The sequence below is a fragment of the Arachis stenosperma genome, chromosome 3 (assembly GCF_014773155.1).
Source record: "Arachis stenosperma cultivar V10309 chromosome 3, arast.V10309.gnm1.PFL2, whole genome shotgun sequence".
Classification (NCBI taxonomy): Eukaryota; Viridiplantae; Streptophyta; class Magnoliopsida; order Fabales; family Fabaceae; genus Arachis; species Arachis stenosperma.
The window spans coordinates 130,668,760-130,690,857 of NC_080379.1; the positions used below are offsets into that span (position 1 = coordinate 130,668,760).

Sequence of the window (22,098 nt, forward strand, 5' to 3'; positions counted from 1 at the left end):
CACCAACTTTTTCTGCCCTGCCCTCCGCGAGGGCAGGGCAGCATCCTGCGCACCAAGCCTGCACCACGCCCGCACCACGCACGCACCAAGCACCAAATCCTGCCCTGCCCTCCACAAGGGCAGGGCAGCCTCCTGGAAGCAATCCTTCATGGGCTAAAATTAGATTAAAAATCCAATAAAATTCATTTCTTCACCAAATCAAAAGCCCATCCAAATCCCAAGATCCAAGAATAGAAAGTGTATAAATAGGAGTTAGTTTGATGTAATTAGGACCTTTACTTTGAACTTTTAGTTTGATGTAATTAGGACCTTTACTTTGAACTTTTACTTTCATCTTTTACACTACTTTTGAACTTTGAATTTTCCTTGGAACCTTGACTTTTATTTTGAGCTTTGGCAACTTCTCTTGGTGACTTCACTGAGATTTCAGAGAATTGGGAAGGAGAATTGATCTCTCTTCTTCCTCGTTCTTTCTTAGGCACTTTTACTTTTCTTGTTTTGAGTTTTGGGTGTGAAGAGTTGAGGAAATTTTGTCTCAACCTCCATTCAAAATCTCTTTAATTCCTTTCTGCACAATAAAATTCAATTTCAATTTCCTTTACTGCTTCTTCTTCAATTTCTTGTCAATCGCTTTGTTAGCTTGGATCTGGGAAGGCAATTGAGATCTAGGCTTTGCTACCTAGTCTCTGGAGACCTGAGATCCCAATTTACTTTTGGTTCTTCTGTGAACCTTTGCTGCATTTAATTTCCTTCTGTTTGAATTTCAATTGCTTCTAATTCAATTTCTGTTCTATTGATTGTTGCAATTCAATTTCTCTTATTTAAATTCTGAAATCCCTATCCTCAAATCCCTTTTACATTCAAGCAATTTATATTCTTTGCAATTTAAGTTACTGCAATTTACATTTCTTGCACTTTAAGTTTCAGTCATTTACTTTCTTGTTCTTTAAGATTCTGCAAGTTTACTTTCCTGCTCTTTAATTTACTGCAATTTTCCCTTCCCCCTTTACATTTACTGTTATTTACTTCCTGTTAAACACAACTCACTCAACCAATACTTGATTCGCTTGACTAAATCAACCACTAAACTAAAATTGCTCAATCCTTCAATCCCTGTGGGATCGACCTCACTCATGTGAGTTATTATTACTTGATGCGACCCGGTACACTTGCCGGTGAGTTTTGTGTCGGATCGTTTTCCGCACATCAAGTTTTTGGCGCCGTTGCCGGGGATTGAAATAGATTGACAATGATTAAGTGAAGTGGAGGTCTAGATCAAGCACTTTTTCTTTTCTGTTTCTCTAACACACTAACTGTTTGAATTTTTGCTTAAACTAACTAAAACTTCATTCTAGCTATAGATTGAAGTTTTATTGATTTTCTGGTTCTGTGTGTGTCTTATTGTGTGTTTGTATGTCAGGTACAGGAAGATCTTCCCCTATCCTCTCTGAAATTGACCAAAGAACTCTTCGAAGAATAAGAAGAGCCGAAAGAGGAAAGAACGTCATTGGAGAGGAAGAATCCGAGGAGGAATTCCAAGAGATGGAAGGAGATCCATCAAATCCCAATCAACCAGAAGGAGGAGCCAATAATAACCAACAACAAAGAAGAGTACTGGCTTCCTACACATTTGCAAATGCTAGACACTGTGGGAGTAGCATTCTATCCCCCAATGTCAATGCAAACAACTTTGAACTAAAGCCACAACTCATCACTTTGGTTCAAAACAACTGTTCTTTTGGAGGAGGACCATTGGAGGACCCAAATCAACATCTATCTACCTTCTTGAGGATTTGTGACACTGTCAAAACCAATGGTGTGCCTCCTGATAGTTACAAGTTGTTGCTCTTTCCATTTTCTCTCAGAGACAAAGCCACTCAATGGCTAGAAACGTTCCCAAAGGAAAGCATCAACACTTGGGATGATTTGGTGAGCAAGTTTCTTGCCAAATTTTACCTCCCTCAAAGAATCATAAGATTGAAGACTAAGGTGCAGACATTCACTCAAATGGAGGCTGAGAATTTATATGAAGCATGGGAAAGATATAAAGCTCTATTGAGAAAATGTCCACCAGAGATGTTTACTGAATGGGATAAGTTGCAGAACTTCTATGAAGGACTTACTCTAAAGGCTCAAGAAGCACTTGATCACTCAGCTGGAGGCTCATTACAACTCATGAAAACCACAGAGGAAGCTCAAAACCTCATTGATATGGTGGCCAACAACCAATATTTCTTTGCTCATCAAAGACAACGCCAACCATCACAGAGAAGAGGAGTAATGGAGTTAGAAGGAGTGGATTCAATTCTAGCTCAGAACAAGATGATGCAGCAGCAGATTCAACAACAGTTTGAGCAAATGGCCAAAAGAATTGATGGCCTGCAAGTAGCAGCAGTGAGCACCACAAGTCAACCATCAACCACATGGGTGCAAAGTGAAGAAACTCAAGAGGAGCAACAGCAAGAGCAAGTCCAATACATGCACAACCAAAATCCTGGAACAAATGAAGTCTATGGTGATACTTACAATCCATCTTGGAAGAACCATCCCAACCTCAGATGGGGAGACAACCACAATCAAAACCAACAACCATGGCAAAGAAACTCAAGTCAGAACAATTGGAAAAACACAAACCACAACCCCCAGCCAAACACTAACCAAAACACATACAGAAAACCATAAAATAACTACCCCAATTCTAACCATCACCTACCCAATAACCACCCAACTAACCAAAGCACTTACCATCATCCATCAACATCCCAAAATCAACCAATCTCACAAGACTCTCAGAGGATCACTAATCTAGAGCTGCTCATGGAGAAAATGATGAAGAACCAAGAATTGACAACAAAGAACCAAGAAGCTTCCATGAAGAACCTAGAGAGGCAGATTGGGCAAATTTCCAAACAGATTTCTGTTGAAAAACCATCAAGCTCACTACCAAGTGACACCATTCCCAACCCAAAGGAAGAATGCAAGGTCGTGCAACTAAGAAGTGGAAAGATGTTAGTGGATGGTAACCAAGGAGCAACCAAGAAACTTATGGAGAATGACAATGAGCCAACAAAGAATGCTAAAGCCATCAACAAGGACATGACAACCAAGAATGTCCCAGAAGAACTCACAGAAGAAAACAACCAACCACAAAGTCTGAAAAAGGGAAAGCAGATCATGGAAGAACCGATTCCAAGACAACTTCAAGGGGAGAAAAACTTGACACCCCCAATACCTTATCCACAAAGATTCCACAAAGAAACAAAGGATCAGCACTTCCACAAATTTCTTGAGACTTTCAAGAAGCTGGAAATCAACATACCTTTGGCTGAGGCATTAGAGCAAATGCCTCTGTATGCCAAGTTCTTAAAGGAGCTCATCAACAAGAAGAGAAGTTGGAATGAGAAGGAGACTGTAATGCTTAGTGAAGAATGCAGTGCACTCATCAAAAAGGGACTCCCTCCCAAGCTTGAAGATCCTGGAGGTTTCTTCCTACCCTGCACTATTGGAAACCTATTCATCAACAAGGGGATGTGTGACTTAGGAGCAAGCATAAATCTAATCCCATCTTCTTTGGTAAAGAAGCTTGGCATAGAGGAGGTGAAACCAATACAGATATCCTTGGAGTTGGTGGACCAATCAGTAGTATATCCTAAAGGGCTGATTGAGAACCTTTTAGTTAAGGTTGACAAGTTTATCTATCCGGCAGATTTTGTGATCCTGGACTCTTCAGAAAATGGAAATGACCCAATAATACTTGGTCGACCATTTTTGGCCACTGCTAGAGCCATTGTGAATATAGAACAGGGAGAGCTAACCCTCAGGATGCATGAGGAAAGCATCACCTTGAAAGTCTTTCCAGAATTACAAAGGAATGAAGAACCAAGCAAGACAAGTGGTGACTTCCTTTCAAAGCAAGCAACCGACAAAACAATAGAACAAGAGAGTGAGCTTGTACAAGGAGAAAAAGGAATTCCAAAAGAAGCTGGGATGATAAACAAAAAGGAAGGTATCACAACTCAAGTCACTGTCAAAGAAAGCATATTAACAAGGAAGAAGAAGAAGAAAAACAAGAAAAAGGCCTACAAGGGGTGGAAGAATAAGAAAATCCCAACTGAAGGATTTGCCAAAGGTGATAAGGTGCAACTAGTGTATCAACAGCTGGGAACAAAAGATTATTACACTGTCAACCAAGTACTCTCTCTTGAGCACATTGAAATTGAGCATCAAGGCACACAGAGAAAGCTTACAGTGAGAGGTGACAAGTTGAGACATCACCAACATCAACCACCCTAAAGGGAGTCCAATGTCAAGCTAGTGACAATAAAAGAGCGCTTCATGGGAGGCAACCCATGATTTAAGGTTTCTGTCTTCTCTTTAATAAGCTATGATTTCCTGAGTATGATTTTGAACTTTCATATTTGATAAATGCATATTTCATTTTAGAGCATAAGTCAGACTTCTAAGTTTGGTGTCCCTTAAGGCACACTTAATTTTTGCTTTTCAAAAAGAAAGGGAGCTATTCTTAGAACATATGCGTAATTCTTTTGATGGAGCATATGACCAAACACTAAGTTTGGTGTCTGCATGTATAACAATGTTCAGAAGATCATTTCCCAATCATGGAATCAAAACCATACAGAAAGGAATCATGCATCAAATTTTTTTTTTAAAAAAATTACATCAATTGTGAAGAATGGCTTGCATTGCTAAGCCATCCCCTCAATAAAAGATAAGTTTGGTGTTCACCAACTTTTAGCATCTTTAATTAAGGGACACAATTGACAAAAAAAAAATTTTAAATAATAAATAGTAATAAACAAAACAAAACAATTCTTTTCCTTTAGTACAAATCAATTGCCAACGACTACATCAATGTTCTAAGGCTAGTTGTTTTGGTTCATGCAGGAGAAAAAGATTGAAACAAACTCAAGGAGGGGCCACGGCTAGGATCAGATATGAGAGGATGGTCACATGTGCCTAGAAGAACGCGCTCATGGGGAAATAGAATTTGCATGCATGCATCATTGAATACCTAAATGCATGCAGCCAATAGGAGGAGGATCCTCGTCAAAGCCTCAACAATACATGCAGACCGTCCATTTCATGCATCACTTGGATGAACAACTCAATCTTAACCCTTCATGAGCACCAACGAGTCCCTTTCTCACTCATTATGGTTTTGTTGGAAAGCTTGAAGAATCCACCTATAAATAGCCGTTGGCACCAACACGGTCTACACACTCATTCAAGCCACTTTCATATGAAAGCCATAATCTCTTCTACTCCAAAAACCAACATAATTCCCTTATCTCACACAACAAAACCGAACCAAAACTCATCCCAAACACAACACATACTTCTTCTATTCTCACTTTTTCTTTCTTCTTACCTCAAATCCAATGGCCTCCTCAAGTTCAAAAAGAAGGCCGGGAAAGGAACCTATGGTAGCCGAACCTCCATCATTTGATGCAACCAAATTTAGATCCCAATTCCATGAAGGGAGATATCATAGGTTCATGGAGACAAAGAATGTCATTTATGAGAAAGGCCTTGAGTTGAGAGATGGGGAATATCCCATCATGAGGCAAATCACTAAAGAAAGAAGGTGGGAACTTTTATGTGCTCCTCTTGTTGACATCAGTTCAGTTATGATCAGGGAGTTCTATGCAAATACTGTAAAAGAAAACAAAGATAGTGCTCCTTACACAAGTTATGTCAGAGGAGTTGAAGTGATTTTTAGCCCAGCTGCCATCACAAGGGCCCTCAAGTTGAGAACCATAACTTATGCAGAGCCCAGTTATGAAACCAGATTGTAGATGGAAAACAATCCTGATGAGATCTTGCAGGGGTTATGTGTGGAGAATACAGATTGGGAAAGAGATTCAAAGGGAGTTCCAAGTCACTTGAGGAGGATAAATATCACTCCTGTGGCTAAGGGATGGTATGAAATAGTGAGGAGATCTATCCTTCCTACTGGAAACGCTTCTTGGGTCACAATCAAACGAGCACTCTTGACATACTGCATCTTGCATGGAGGTGAGATCAACCTCGCACAACTCATAGCCGATAGTATTCAAGAGATGGCCAATAGCACAAGCAAATCAAGTGGTCTTGGACATCCAAGTACCATCCTCAGGCTCTGTGACAAAGCTGGAGTAATCTTTGAAGATGAGGACACAGAAAAAGTGAAAAAGGGAAAAGGGATCACTAAGAAGAGTATGGAAGGAATAATTGAAGAAGATGATCCAGAGGGCGTGGTAGTTCCCAGGCAAAGGAGATCACAAAGAGAGGAAGGACGAAATCAAGCTCATGATGCCATAGACATGAGCCAGCTACACAGAGCGATAGAAGAGCTATCTCAACAACTCATGCAGACTCAACAAGAGCAAAATCAGGGGTGCCCAGCGCAATATCTAGAGCCCCATCCAGAGTTTAGGGAGCAATATCTGAAAGACAAAGAGGAAAGAGAAGCTTGGCAGCGTCAAATGGAGGAGAAGCAAGAGAGATGGCAACAGCAAATGATGACTCAACAGCAAGAATTTCAAGCACAGATTCTTGAAGGACAAAATGAGCAATACAAAGAATTCAAAGAATCATATGATAAGCTGTATTTTAGTCAAGCTAAAGCAGGGGAATACAGTCACAACTTGTATCAATGGAAGAATATTCATCACACCATGGGAGAAGTGAGATATGCACAAAGAATGGAGAATGATGAAAACATGCAAGCAAGGTTGGAGTACTTGACCCACAATTTGCCAACACTCAATCCTCAGATCAAGCCATTTGAGCAATGCCCTGAATTTGAAGCCAAGCAACAAGCAAGGTCTCGTCACTATACGGAGGCAACCTTTAAAAGATTGGAAGATGTTGGGCTCTCAGGACTCTTAGATTCTGTCTGGGGTAGAAGATGTCCTGGTGAAGAGATCCGAGATTATTCCAAACTAGGGAAGAGAAAGAAGAAGAAGGGAGAATCAAGCAGCAGCCACGACCAATAGAAGGTGGCAAAGTTCTTTCATTCACCTTCTTTCACTCTTCTAATAAGGAGAAGCTTGTCTGAAACATGATATGCCTCCACTGTTTATTTCCTTTTTATTTCTTTTTCTTGTACTTTCTGTTGTTCAATAAGTAGCTAGAGAAATGATTTGCATAATGCTTGTCATTCATCACTTAGTTTTAATTTTGTTTTGTTTCCCATATGCTTGAATAAAAGAGATTTGGTTTGAATTGAAAAGTGAAATATCCAATGTTGCATAAGTAGAATGGAAGTTAATGGTGGTATATATGTTTGATTAAATGCATAACTCATGAAATAATTGTTGCATAATATCATTCTCATTCAAGTGTGAGTTAGCTTGCTGTTATCAAGACCCTTACCAATAAATAAAAAGCCCTTGAGAATAAAAACAGAAAGAAAAGGAAGAAGAAAAAGCCAAAGTGGCAAGAAAAATAAAGAATAAAGGTTGGACACCAATAGCTTGGACCCTAGGACACATGCCTGTGGTGTTCTTGTACTAAGATATGCTTGGATGAGTAAATTCTAAGGGGTATTTTAAAACCCGGTCACTTAGATCAACTGATTTGGGATGGCCAATTGAAAGTCCACAATAAAGAGCAACTTAGATACAGAACATTTAGTTATCCAAAGAGATGCTGGGCATCAATGATCCTAGGAAGAAATAGTGAGCCAAGTGTCTGTGGTGGAAAGATGTTGAGTAAAAGAAAGAAAACAATAAAGCCAAAGGCTACTACTGCAACATTTGACACCAAACCTCCAAAAGAATAAGCTTGTTAAGCATTATAAGAAAGAAAAGTTAGCAAGGGAGTGATTAAAGAGCAAGTCTTATAACAGCAAGTTTAGCAAACCTTTGATGAAAAATGTATACTATGTAACAGCAAACAATAACTTGAGTTATCATTGTCTGCATGAAGACCCCAAAAATCAAGTTCTGCTATATGCCTAATAAGGATATGTGTTCTTTTCTTATTCATTTCAATTTCTCTTAGTTTTGATGCTTGCTTGGGGACAAGCAAGATTTAAGTTTGGTGTTGTGATGACTAGTCATCAAATACCCATTTTTCAAGCTAATTTTACTTGTTTTGTTAGTCTTTATGCACTTTCTTGCATCCTAAGTAAGTGATTTGGAATAGAAATGCATAACTTCTTTAAATCAAACAACCACCGTGAAATTAATGTTAACTCATGAGGTTTAAGCTAATTTTAATTGAATTTTAATTGATTTATAAGCCTCTTGAATTTAGTGATACTTTGAGTAGTTGTTTTGATTTATTGTAGGTGAAGAAAAGAAAAAAAGGAAAAGCATGGCCTAAGGAAGTGTGGCCCAAGGAGAAGAAAATGTGGTCAAAGAGAGAAGAAGTGTGGCGCACAAAATGAGGAAGGCAAGCATTGCCCTCCACAAGGGCACACTGCCTCTAGGAGGGCAACATAAGGGAACAAAGCATGAAAGGCAACTCTGCCCTGCCCACTACAAGGGCAGAGCACAAATTTGTGCCTTGGAATCAAGAAGAACAAAACCTTGCCCTGCCCTCCACAAGGGCAGTATCGGGCTCACCAAGGGAAGAAAATCAAAGGAAAATGCCTACAATGCTTGCCACAAGAGTTGAACACGGGACCATGAGGAAGCAAGGAATTAAGCTTCACTTTGGTACCAAGAAAGCCAAGGAAAATGGGTAGCGTGTGTAGCATCCAAGTTTCGAACTCGGGACGTCAAAGTGGAAACACTGCCCTGCCCTCCGCGAGGGCAGGGCAGCATTTTGTTATGGCATGAATCTGGTGCACCAAGGCACAATTCTGGCGCACCAAGGCATCAATCTGGCGCACCAACTTTTTCTGCCCTGCCCTCCGCGAGGACAGGGCAGCATCCTGCGCACCAAGCCTGCACCACGCCCGCACCACGCACGCACCAAGCACCAAATCCTGCCCTGCCCTCCACAAGGGCAGGGCAGCCTCCTGGAAGCAATCCTTCATGGGCTAAAATTGGATTAAAAATCCAATAAAATTCATTTCTTCACCAAATCAAAAGCCCATCCAAATCCCAAGATCCAAGAATAGAAAGTGTATAAATAGGAGTTAGTTTGATGTAATTAGGACCTTTACTTTGAACTTTTACTTTCATCTTTTACACTACTTTTGAACTTTGAATTTTCCTTGGAATCTTGACTTTTATTTTGAGCTTTGGCAACTTCTCTTGGTGACCTCACTGAGATTTCAGAGAATTGGGGAGGAGAATTGATCTCTCTTCTTCCTCGTTCTTTCTTGGGGACTTTTACTTTTCTTGTTTTGAGTTTTGGGTGTGAAGAGTTGAGGAAATTCTGTCTCAACCTCCATTCAAAATCTCTTTAATTCCTTTCTGCACAATAAAATTCAATTTCAATTTCCTTTACTGCTTCTTCTTCAATTTCTTGTCAATCGCTTTGTTAGCTTGGATCTGGGAAGGCAATTGAGATCTAGGCTTTGCTACCTAGTCTCTGGAGACCTGAGATTCCAATTTACTTTTGGTTCTTCTGTGAACCTTTGCTGCATTTAATTTCCTTCTGTTTGAATTCCAATTGCTTCTAATTCAATTTCTGTTCTATTGATTGTTGCAATTCAATTTCTCTTGTTTAAATTCTGAAATCCCTGTCCTCAAATCCCTTTTACATTCAAGCAATTTATATTCCTTGCAATTTAAGTTACTGCAATTTACATTTCTTGCACTTTAAGTTTCAGTCATTTACTTTCTTGTTCTTTAAGATTCTGCAAGTTTACTTTCCTGCTCTTTAATTTACTGCAATTTTCCCTTCCCCCTTTACATTTACTGTTATTCACTTCCTGTTAAACACAACTCACTCAACCAATACTTGATTCGCTTGACTAAATCAACCACTAAACTAAAATTGCTCAATCCTTCAATCCCTGTGGGATCGACCTCACTCATGTGAGTTATTATTACTTGATGTGACCCGGTACACTTGCCGGTGAGTTTTGTGTTGGATCGTTTTCCGCACATCAATAGCAAGTATTTTTGAAAATGGAAAGAAATTGATTTTGAAAATATATGATTGAAAAGATGTGATTTGAAAAAAAGATTTGATTTTGAAAAAAATTTGAAAACTTGAAAAAAATTTGCATTAAAAACAAAATCTTCCCTCTTGTGCCATCTTGGCGTTAAACGCCCAGAATGGTGCACATTCTGGCGTTTAACGCCCAAAGCACTACCCTTTTGGGCGTTAAACACCCAGCCAGGCACCCTGGCTGGCGTTTAAACACCAGTTTGCCTTCCTCACTGGGCGTTTTGAACGCCCAGCTTTTTCTGTATAATTCCTCTGCTGTATGTTCTGAATCTTCAATTCTCTGTATTATTGACTTGAAAAGACACAAATTAAAAATTTTTTGGATTTTTAATAATGAGAAATAATCAAAATGCAACTAGAATCAAATAACAATGCATGCAAGACACCAAACTTAGCAGTTTGTATACTACTGACACTAACAAAATGAGAATGCACATGAGAAACACAAAGCACTCAAGTAAAGAGAATTTAAAGATGAGAGCAAGGAAATCATCAAGAACATCTTAAAGATCACTTAAGACACATGAATGAATGCAAGAAGAACAGAAACATGCAATTGACACCAAACTTAACATGAGACTTTAGACTCAACAAGAAACATACAATCTTTTTGGTTTTTATGATTTTGTAATTTTTTTTTTGGATTTTTCGAAAAGTAAGTGGAAAAGAAAATAAAGGTATCAAAATTCTTAATGAGAATTCCAGGAATCATGCAATGTTAGTCTAAAGCTTTAGTCTAAAGAAATTAGACATGGCTAGCCAAGCTTCAGCAGGACATTACATTCAAGAGCTAAATTGATGAGAATCAATCAGCTTTGGTGATGATAAGAACATCACCTTGAAACACTAGAATTCATTCTTAAGAACTCTGAATAGTACCTAATCTAAGCAACAAGATGAACCGTCAGTTGTCCATACTCGAACAATCCCCGGCAACGGCGACAAAAACTTGGTGCACGAAATTGTGATCATCAATGGCGCCATCAACATGGTACACACAATTGTAATCTCAACTCTTTATCACAACTTCGCACAACTAACCAGCAAGTGCACTGGGTCGTCCAAGTAATAAACCTTACGCGAGTAAGGGTCGATCCCACGGAGATTGTTGGTATGAAGCAAGCTATGGCCACCTTGTAAATCTTAGTCAGGCATATTCAAATGGTTATGGATGATATATGAATAAAACATAAAGATAGAGGTAGTTATGCATTTCATTGGTGAGAATTTCAGATAAGCGAATGGAGATGCTTTGTCCCTTCCGTCCCTCTGCTTTCCTACTGTCTTCATCCAATCCTTCTTACTCCTTTACATGGCAAGCTGTATGTTGGGCATCACCGTTGTCAATGGCTACAATCCCGTCCTCTCAGTGAAAATGTTCAACGCACCCTGTCACGGCACGGCTAATCATCTGTCGGTTCTCAATCAGGTTGGAATAGAATCCAGTGATTCTTTTGCGTCTGTCACTAACGCCCAGCCTTTAGGAGTTTGAAGCTCGTCACAGTCATTCAATCATTGAATCCTACTCAGAATACCACAGACAAGGTTTAGACCTTCCGGATTCTCTTGAATGCCGCCATCAATTCTAGCTTATACCACGAAGATTCCGATTAAGGAATCCAAGAGATAAACATTCAAGCCTTGTTTGCTTGTAGAACGGAAGTGGTTTTCAGGCACGCGTTCATAAGTGAGAATGATGATGAGCGTCACATAATCATCACATTCATCAAGTTCTTGAGTGCGAATGAATATCTTGGAATAAGAACAAGCTGAATTGAATAGAAGAACAATAGTAATTGCATTAATACTCGAGGTACAGCAGAGCTCCACACCTTAATCTATGGTGTGTAGAAACTCCACTGTTGAAAATACATAAGAACAAAAGTGATCATTGGCTTCGGCCCCAGAGAGGGAACCAGAAAAACCAAGATGAGAATACAATAGTAAAAGGTCCTATATGTAGAGAACTAGTAGCCTAGGGTTTACAGAGATGAGTAAATGACATAAAAATCCACTTCCGGGCCCACTTGGTGTGTGCTTGGGCTGAGCATTGAAGCATTTTCGTGTAGAGACTTTTCTTGCAGTTAAACGCCAGCTTTAGTGCAAGTTTGGGCGTTTAACTCCCATTCTTGTGCCAGTTCCGGCGTTTAACGTCGGGCAGTTTTGAGCTGATTTGGAACGCCAGTTTGGGCCATCAAATCTCGGGCAAAGTATGAACTATTATACATTGCTGCAAAGCCCAGGATGTCTACTTTCCAACGCCATTGAGAACGCCCCAATTGGGCTTCTGTAGCTCCAGAAAATCCACTTCGAGTGCAGGGAGGTCAGAATCCAACAGCATCTGCAGTCCTTTTCAGCCTCTAAATCAGATTTTTGCTCAAGTCCCTCAATTTCAGCCAGAAAATACCTGAAATCACAGAAAAACACATAAACTCATAGTAAAGTCCAGAAAAGTGAATTTTAACTAAAAACTAATAAAAATATACTAAAAACTAACTAAATCCTACTAGAAACATACTAAAAACAATGCCAAAAAGCGTACAAATTATCCGCTCATCACAACACCAAACTTAAATTGTTGCTTGTCCCCAAGCAACTGAAAATCAAATAAGATAAAGAGAAGAGAATATGCAATGAATTCCAAAAACATCTATGAAGATCAGTATTAATTAGATGAGCGGGGCTTTTAGCTTTTTGCCTCTGAACAGTTTTGGCATCTCACTCTATCCTTTGAAATTCAGAATGATTGGCTTCTATAGGAACTCAGAATCCAGATAGTGTTATTGATGCTCCTAGTTAAGTATGATGATTCTTGAACACAGCTACTTTATGAGTCTTGGCCGTGGCCCAAAGCACTCTGTCTTCCAATATTACCACCAGATACATACGTGCCACAGACACATAATTGGGTGAACCTTTTCAGATTGTGACTCAGCTTTGCTAGAGTCCCCAATTAGAGGTGTCCAGGGTTCTTAAGCACACTCTTTTTGCCTTGGATCACAACTTTATTTCTGAAGCTGATTTGCAACGCCGGTTTGGGCCATCAAATCTCGGGTAAAGTATGAACTATTATACATTGCTGGAAAGCCCAGGATGTCTACTTTCCAAAGCAATTGAGAGCGCGCTAATTGGACTTCTATAGCTCCAGAAAATCCACTTCGAGTGTAGGGAGGTCAGAATCCAACAGCATCTGCAGTCCTTTTCAGCCTCTGAATCAGATTTTTGCTCAGGTCCCTCAATTTCAGCCAGAAAATACCTGAAATCACAGAAAAACACACAAACTCATAGTAAAGTCCAGAAAAGTGAATTTTAACTAAAAACTAATAAAAATATACTAAAAACTAACTAAATCCTACTAGAAACATACTAAAAACAATGCCAAAAAGCGTACAAATTATCCGCTCATCATGCTTGCAGAGAGAAAATGTGAAGTAGGCAGGGACTTTGGCTCAGGACGTTAGTGGTGTCAACGTTAAGTGAAAGTGTGGGTTCGAGAATGTTAGTGACAATCACCTTTTTCACTAACGTTCCTAACCCAAATATGATCACGTTGACTTCAATGTTAGTGGCACTAACGTGACCACTAACGTTGCCTCTTGGTCCTTCGCATACGTTATTGGGACTTACCTTTCCCAATAACGTGGCGAGTCACCCCTTCTCCTTACGTTAGAGTCCACGTTAACTAGGTTAACGTGGCTTCTAACGTAGCAATGCCAATTCTTCGAGAACGTTAGTGACACTTACCTTTGTCACTAACATTCCAATGTGCCCCTACTTCCCACGTTAGAGTCCATGTTAACTAAGTTAACGTGGCTTCAAACGTAGTCATGCTGGCCATCTCCAACTTTAGTGACAAAGGTGAGTGTCACTAACGTTGGCTCATCATCTCTTTATCCACGTTAGCTTTCACGTTAACAAAGTTAACGTGGGAGTTAACGTTGCTCATGGTGGCTCTTGGTGGTTCACCCCAACGTTAGTGACAAAGGTAAGTGTCACTAACGTTGGTGATCATTTGCTCTCTCCACGTTAGCTTCCACGTTAACTAAATTAACGTGGGAGTTAACGTGGCTCATGGAGGCTTGGCCAACGTTAGTGACAAAGGTGAATGTCACTAACGTTGGCTTCACTTTTGCTCCTTTAACGTTAGAGTTCACGTTAACTTAGTTAACGTGACTCTTAACGTGGGCTATGATGGCTTCGAGGGCGTTATTGGTGATTACCTTTCTCACTAACTTTGAAGGCTAGCTCCCATTCCACGTTAGAGGTCACGTTAGTTGAACTAACCTGAATGCTAACGTGGTTCTTCTTTACTTCCTTTGTCCTGAAATCAAGCAGCAAAGTGCATCAAAGTTCTAATCCAAGTCATGAGACATGCATCATCCAATTTGTCATATAATTCATGCAAAATTCTCATGAAATCATGTAAAGTGCACAATGTATGCTTGAAACAAGATGTAAGTGAATATCTACCCAAAACTAGCTTATTTTCTAAGAAACTGCATGAAACTACCCTAAAAACAGTATAAAAAAGGTAAGTGTAACTGGCCAAGATGCCCGGGCATCACAACACCAAACTTAAAGCTTGCTTGTCCCTAAGCAAGTACTGGAACAAGAGAATGATGAATGGAATGCCAAGAGAAATGAGTCATTCTTGTGGAAGTCATGTCCCTGGTTTTATGGTGGTTTTATGCATAGCAACTTAGGTTCATTCCTTCACTGGCTTCCAGACCTTTATCATGTCCTAGATTACTCACTTGATTGCATCCCATGAGACTTTTATTCATTGATCCTTTTGTTGTCATTTCAGGGCTTATTTGTGTTCTTAGGCTAAGTGCTCTGTAAGAGGGCAACTCTTTAGAATAAGCTTTCAGCCAACACTCCCGAACCAGTTGGTTCAAGGTGTTAGGTGTTGAAACACCCCTAAGGACTTACTTCCTCAAGTCTCTCCCCCATACATACACACCACAGGCACATGGTTTGTTTATTTTCTTTCCTTGAGGTCTTGGTGTCCAGCACCTCTTTGGGCTACTAAATGTTCTGTAGCAAAGATTGCTCTTGATAGTGGACTTTTAGCTGATAATCCCGGGTTAGTTAACCCAAGTTACCAGGTGATAAAGCACCCCTGAGAGCTTAGTAATCCAAGCAGATCCTTGGTACAAGAACACCACAGACACATCCCTCAAGACTAAACCCCTTGGTGCCTGGCCTCTTTTCTTGCTATTTTTCTTTTATTCTTCACTTTCCTTTTTCTTTCCCTTTTCTTATTAGGATCTTGTTATTTAGTTAGTCTCATGGGGTGTGTTCAAAGCATAGGATTCAGGATAGATAGTTGTCTTCCCACCTTGTTGGTGAACCAACTTAGCTAACTTATGATTACACCACAAACTTAGAAACTTACTCCATAATATGAACTCCACTCTAGTCTTTTATAAAACACTCATTCTCTTTTCATTTGATTAAAAAGGACAAGCATACAATTAAGTAAGGAAAAGATGCAGTGATATTCAGACTAGCAAACATAGACCTAAGCTGTGAGAAACTTAAAAATAGAATTGAAAAGGTTCCAACTAATGAGTAACTATTAATCAAAGGTGTATTTGGACTTCCAATTTTAACATTCTCAGTACATGGAATTAAGTAACAATACAACCTTCGGGTGATGGTTTCTAGTTGCCCTCCTCTTTGTCATCATCCATAGTCTCTGCTACTTCACTTCCTTGGATGAAGGTGCACCATTTCCTCATAAGGTTCCTGCAAAGTTATTGGAAGTTGCTTGTTCCCGAAACACTTGAGAAATAGTTAGCTTGCATGTATGCTTGTGAACTTCTGAACTGAATTTGGTGTGTGAACACCAAACTTAGTTCCTTGCCCAGTACAAAAGTTTGCATACATGCAGAGAACCTCATATCATGTTGTTAACAAAACCATTATTAACTAAAGACTAAACTACAGCTAATTGGTTCCCCTGATTGGTTGGAGCTAGCAATGTGTTTTGGGGGTGTAGTGTGATTCTAACTAATATCTTTGGTGGAACACCAAACTTAGAATTACACTTTCACTCTTGGATTGTTTTGGTGTGGATCACCAAACTTAGCTCCTCGCAATACCGGGGAAACAACTTGTGATCTTTATTGAAATGAAAATGAAAACGAAACTACCTCAGGTTAGGTTGCCTCCCAACAGAGCGCTCTTTTAGCGTCGCTAGCTCGACGTTTTTCCGTTATCAGGGAGGTTGATAGTGCTTTAAGTCTTCTCCTCTGGCAGTAGACCTATATCCATTGGTTGTATCAATGATCTCTACATGTTCTAAGGAGAGAACTCTGTTGATGGTGAAGACTTTAGGTAATTGAGATGGTACAGTGGGGAAATCAGGGGGGATGTCTGGGAAGTAAGTTGAGATTACTTTATCCCCTGGGGAGAAGTCCTCTGTAGGGATCTTCCTGTTCCTCCACCTCCTTGGTACCTTCTTCTTTGTTCCTTGTGATGTTGTCTTACTCTTTGTGACCTTCTCCTCTAAGGAAATGTGGTTACTGGTCTCATATGATTCTGGTGGTTTAGATTCCTCCTGATTTTCTTTGAGCTGTGGCAATTGCTGTTTACCTTGTTCCTCAATCAATGGGATTCCCAGATATGCTGGTTGTGCTTCAGTGCTTGTTTCTTCCTTTAGTATCTCACATTGATCTTTTCTTGGTTCATAGTTCTCTTGATCTGTTTCTTGTAAGCGTTTGAAAATATTGAAGGTGAGTTGTTCATCATGGATCCTCAGAATTAGCTCCCCTCGCTCCACATTTATGAGCGCTCTGGCTGTAGCTAGGAATGGTCTTTCCAATATGATTGGGTGAGTGTGACTCTCTTCCATGTCCAATATGACAAAGTCTGTTGGGAGGAAGTATTTCCCAACCTTTACCAACACATTTTCCACCACTCCTATTGCTTGTTTTTGAGTTTTGTCAGCCAGCCTGATGACTACATCTGTGGGCATTATCTCATTGATCTGCAGCCTCTTCATAAGGGATAAGGGCATTAAGTTGATGCTTGCTCCCAAATCGCAGAGTGCTTTATCAAACATTGTTTCTCCTATGGCACAGGGAATGTAAAAACTCCCTGGGTCCTTTCTTTTTGTAGGCAACTCTGGTTGAATGAGGGCGCTGCACTCCTTGTTCATCACTATAGTTTGGCCTCCCTTGAGTGAGCTTTTCCTGGGAAGCAGTTCCTTCATATACTTGATGTATGCAGGCATTTGTTGGATGGTCTTGATGAATGGTATGTTTACATGCAGAGATGCAAACAAGTCAAGAAATCTTGAGTATATTCTCTTCTCCACAGCACCATTGAGCAGTTGGGGAAAAGGTGCATAGAGTCTCAGCAGCTCCTGTTTTGAGATTTCTGGTTCTTGGTAATCTTTTTCCCCCTCCTCTACTGAGGTATCTTCAGGTTGTTCTGACAGCTTGCTTGGCTTGTCCTCAGTCTCCTTATCACTTATAGTGACCATCTTGCAATCTTCCCATCTTACTTTCTTTGTTTCACCTCTCGGATTTTTCTCTGTGTCACTTGGGAATCCATCTGTAGGTTTGGGAATTTGCTCAGAGAGATACCCTACTTGAGATTCCATCCTCTTGATGGTGTCTCCCTGGTTCTTAAAGTTGGCTCGCACTTCCTCTTTGAACACCTTGTTGTCTTGAATCTCTTTGCATATACCCTCAAGTAAGTTCTCAATCCTTGAGAGTCTGTCATCAGAAGGTTATGGTGAGTTGAGATTGGAGGGATAAGAATGGTTAGGTTGGCTTTGGTATAGGTATTGAGATGGGTTGTTATGTGAGTGTTGATATGGTCTAGGTGTGGCATTTTGGTGAGCTATGTTGCTGGGATTTGGACGTCTTTGATCTTGGCTTTGATCTTGTTGATTTTCCCATCCAAAGTTGGGGTGATTTCTCCATCCAGAGTTGTAAGTTTTAGAGTATGGATCATGGACTTGTCTAGGTGAGTTTCCCACATAGTTGGCTTGCTCCCAGTCACCTTCTTCTCCTATGTTTACTCCTTCTTGAGTTGGTGACGAGGTGATGGCTGCTGCAACCTGGTTCTCTTCCACCTTCTTGGTAAGATCTGCAAGCTGCTTGGTGATCATCTTGTTTTGGGCTAACAGTGCATCCATGTGGTTCAGCTCCATTACTCCTCTAGTGTTACTTCTTTCAGAGGCATAGAAGTAGTCATTCTCAGCAACTGTTTCAATGACATCTATGGCTTCTTCAATGGTTTTCTTCTTGTTTAAAGAACCTCCTAATGAATGATCTACAACCTTCTTTGACTCATAAGAAAGACCTTCATAGAAGATGTGAAGTTGAACCCACTCATTAAACATCTCTGGTGGGCATCTCCTTGTCAAGTTTTTGAATCTCTCCCATGCTTCATAAAGTGTCTCACCATCTTGTTGTCTAAAAGTCTGCACCTCGATTCTTAGCCTATTGATCCTTTGAGGAGGATAAAATCTTGCTAAAAACTTGTTCACCACTTCTTCCCAATTAGTTAAGCTTTCCTTTGGGAAGGATTCAAGCCATTTGGATGCCTTGTCCCTGAGTGAAAAAGGGAACAAGAGCAGCCTATAGACATCCAGGTGGACTCCATTGGACTTCACTGTGTCACAAATCCTCAAGAAGGTGGTCAAGTGTTTATTAGGATCTTCTTAAACACCTCCTCCAAATGAACAATTATTCTGCACAAGGGTGATGAGCTGAGGTTTTAGCTCGAAATTATTGGCATGTATGGTGGGCTTCTGAATGCTGCTTCCACAGTTTCCTGGATTAGGATTGATATAGGATCTAAAGACCCTCCTTTCATGCCCAGCCCGATTTGCATGGCCTTCTCTGGCATGATTATGAGCTTCTTTTTCATGATTGTTCTCCAAATTCTCTTCCATGTTGGGTTCAAAGTACTCTTCCTCTTCTTCAGCACCTACTACTCTTTTTCCTCTTGCTTCCCTCCTTAATCTAAGGAAGGTCCTCTCAGGTTCAGAATCAAAGGAAGTTGAAGCCCCGCTTCTTCTCCCTGTCATACAATCAACACGGCACAAGCAAGAAAATAAATGCAGAAACTATTCTTGTTAAAAAAAATGCTGTTAGTGTGAGTGATGCAATATATCAAACAATTAGTGGGTGAGTAAAAAAAAGATTGTAAACAACTGGAATAAAAGGGTTAAAGGGATGGGAAGAAAAATAACTGAAACTGAAAGTAAATTGCTCAAATAGAAATTTAAATCAGCAAAATGAAAAATGCTCAATCTATTTATCCTCCAACTTAATCATTGTTGATACAAAATCAATCCCCGGCAACGGCACCATAAACTTGATGCACAGAAAATTCGTCTCGTAACAAATTTCCTTCGGCAAGTGTACCGAATTGTCGTCAAGTAAAAACTCACTTTAGAGTGAGGTCGAATCCCACAGAGATTGATTGATCAAGCAACTTTAATTAGAGGAATGTTCTAGTTGAGCGAACCAGAATTTGATTTGAGATTTGCAGAACATTAAATTGCGGAAAATTAAATAGCAGAAAAAATAAATGCTAGAAATAAAGAGCTGAATGTAAATGGCAGAAAGTAAATTACAGAATCTTAAATGGGAATGGGGGAAATGCTCATAAAAGTAAATGGCAGAAAGTAAAGAGAATGGGTAAGATCAGAAATGGGGAGTTCATTGGGCTTAGGAGATGTTGCATTCTCCGGATCAAATTCATTTTCATATCTTCCTCAATCAATGCATTCATTGATCTCCTTGGCAATCTTAAATGATCGAATTCCAATTCCTTGGTAATCCAATCTCTCAGATCTTGATCAATAGCCAATTCCTTGGTCAATTGCTCATGAGAAGAGATGAAGTATGGTCACTGATTATACCACATGCATTCCCAAATCAAGTATTGGTAGGATTATAGTCACATATCCATCCAAACCCAGTTTGGTCCAGCATGAGAAAGCATTTCTAGCATGATCTCTTCATTCCTCTTCCAAGGTTCCGAAGAGATCCAAATATGAATAGTTTCGTTTCCAAGATAACTACCCAATTGGATGAAGATTGAAAGCTTTCTAGTAAAATCAAGAGAAAAGATAGAAGAAGAAGAATGAAAACTAATATTGATCCATCAAATTGCAGCAGAGCTCCCTAACCCAATGAAATGGGTTTAGTTGTTCATAGCTCTGGAAAATGAAAACAAAGATGGAGAATACATCATGAAAGTAAAACTAAAAGTTGCAGAGAAAGTAAAAAACAGAGAGTAGTTCTATGCCCAAGGCTCCTAAAGTTTCCGACCCCCATCTAATTTAAAGCTACTCCTATATATACTACTCTTCTGATCTTCTAGTTGGCTCTTCAAATCTTGGGTGTGGGCCTCTGAATCTTGAGTTTGAAGCAGTTATCCTCTTTATTGGGCTTAGCTTTGCTTGCAGAGGGAAAATGTGAAGTAGGCAGGGACTTTGGCTTAGGACGTTAGTGGTGTCAACGTTAAGTGAAAGTGTGGGTTCGAGAACGTTAGTGACAATCACCTTTTTCACTAACGTTCCTAACCCAAATATGATCACGTTGACTTTAACATTAGTGGCACTAACGTGACCACTAACGTTGCCTCTTGGTCCTTCGCATACGTTATTGGGACTTACCTTTCCCAATAACGTGGCGAGTCACCCCTTCTAACGTGGCTTCTAACGTAGCAATGCCAATTCTTCGAGAACGTTAGTGACACTTACCTTTGTCACTAACGTTCCAATGTGCCCCTACTTCCCACGTTAGAATCCACGTTAACTAAGTTAACGTGGCTTCTAACGTAGTCATGTTGGCCATCTCCAACGTTAGTGACAAAGGTGAGTGTCACTAACGTTGGCTCATCATCTCTTTATCCACGTTAGCTTCCACGTTAACAAAGTTAACGTGGGAGTTAACATTGCTCATGGTGGCTCTTGGTGGTTCACCCCAATGTTAGTGACAAAGGTAAGTGTCACTAATATTGGCGATCATTTGCTCTCTCCACGTTAGCTTCCACATTAACTAAGTTAACGTGGGAGTTAACGTGGCTCATGGAGGCTTGGCCAACGTTAGTGACAAAGGTGAATGTCACTAACGTTGGCTTCTCTTTTGCTCCTTTAACGTTAGAGTTCACATTAACTTAGTTAACGTGACTCTTAACGTGGGCTATGATGGCTTCGAGGGCGTTATTGGCGATTACCTTTCTCACTAACTTTGCAAGCTAGCTCCCATTCCATGTTGGAGGTCACATTAGTTGAACTAACGTGAATGCTAACGTGGTTCTTCTTTGCTTCCTTTGTCCTGAAATCAAGCAGCAAAGTGCATCAAAGTTCTAATCCAAGTCATGAGACATGCATCATCCAATTTGTCATATAATTCATGCAAAATTCTCATGAAATCATGTAAAGTGCACAATGTATGCTTGAAACAAGATGTAAGTGAATATCTACCCAAAACTAGCTTATTTTCTAAGAAACTGCATGAAACTACCCTAAAAACAGTAAAGAAAAGGTCAGTGTAACTAGCCAAGATGCCCTGGCATCAGTCTTGAAGGCTGTCCTGTAGGCCCATAGAGCATCGTCTAGCCTCCTAGACCAGTCCTTTTGTGAGCTTCCAACAGTTTTTTCAAGTATTCGTTTCAGCTCTCTGTTGGAGATCTCGGCTTGCCCGTTGGTCTGTGGGTGGTATGGAGTTGCCACTTTGTGTTTTACTCCATATCTGAGAAGGAGTGCTTCCAATTGTTTGTTGCAGAAGTGTGACCCCCCATCACTAATGAGAGCTCTGGGAACTCCAAATCAGCTGAAGATGTTCCTTCTCAAGAAGCTTATCACAATCTTGTTGTCATTTGTTGCAGTAGCTATGGCCTCTACCCATCTTGAAACATAATCAACAGCCACTAATATGTAGCTATTTGAGTAAGAGGTTGGGAAGGGCCCCATGAAATCTATTCCCCATACATCAAATGGTTCCAGCTTTAGTATGTATTGCTGTGGCATCTCATTCCTCTTGGTTA

At 40.1% G+C, this 22,098-nt stretch overlaps 1 protein-coding gene across 1 annotated transcript; it reads right to left on the bottom strand.

The window, feature by feature from the left end:
* Nucleotides 1-16,297: 16,297 nt before the first annotated feature.
* Nucleotides 16,298-17,686, bottom strand: LOC130966694 (uncharacterized). Its single transcript, XM_057891514.1, has 2 exons — nt 17,045-17,686; nt 16,298-16,975 (listed from the first exon to the last, which is right to left on the bottom strand). Exons 1-2 carry the CDS (start codon nt 17,684-17,686, stop codon nt 16,298-16,300), a joined length of 1,320 nt encoding a protein of 439 aa, XP_057747497.1.
* Nucleotides 17,687-22,098: the final 4,412 nt, after the last annotated feature.

Coding starts and splice junctions, on each gene's coding strand:
- LOC130966694 (XM_057891514.1), bottom strand. CDS start 17,686: ATGGAATCTCAAGTAGGGTATCTCTCTGAGCAAATTCCCAAACCTACA. Junction 16,976..17,044: donor ATGAGATAATGCCCACAGAT/GTAGTCATCAGG, acceptor GTGTTGGTAAAG/GTTGGGAAATACTTCCTCCC.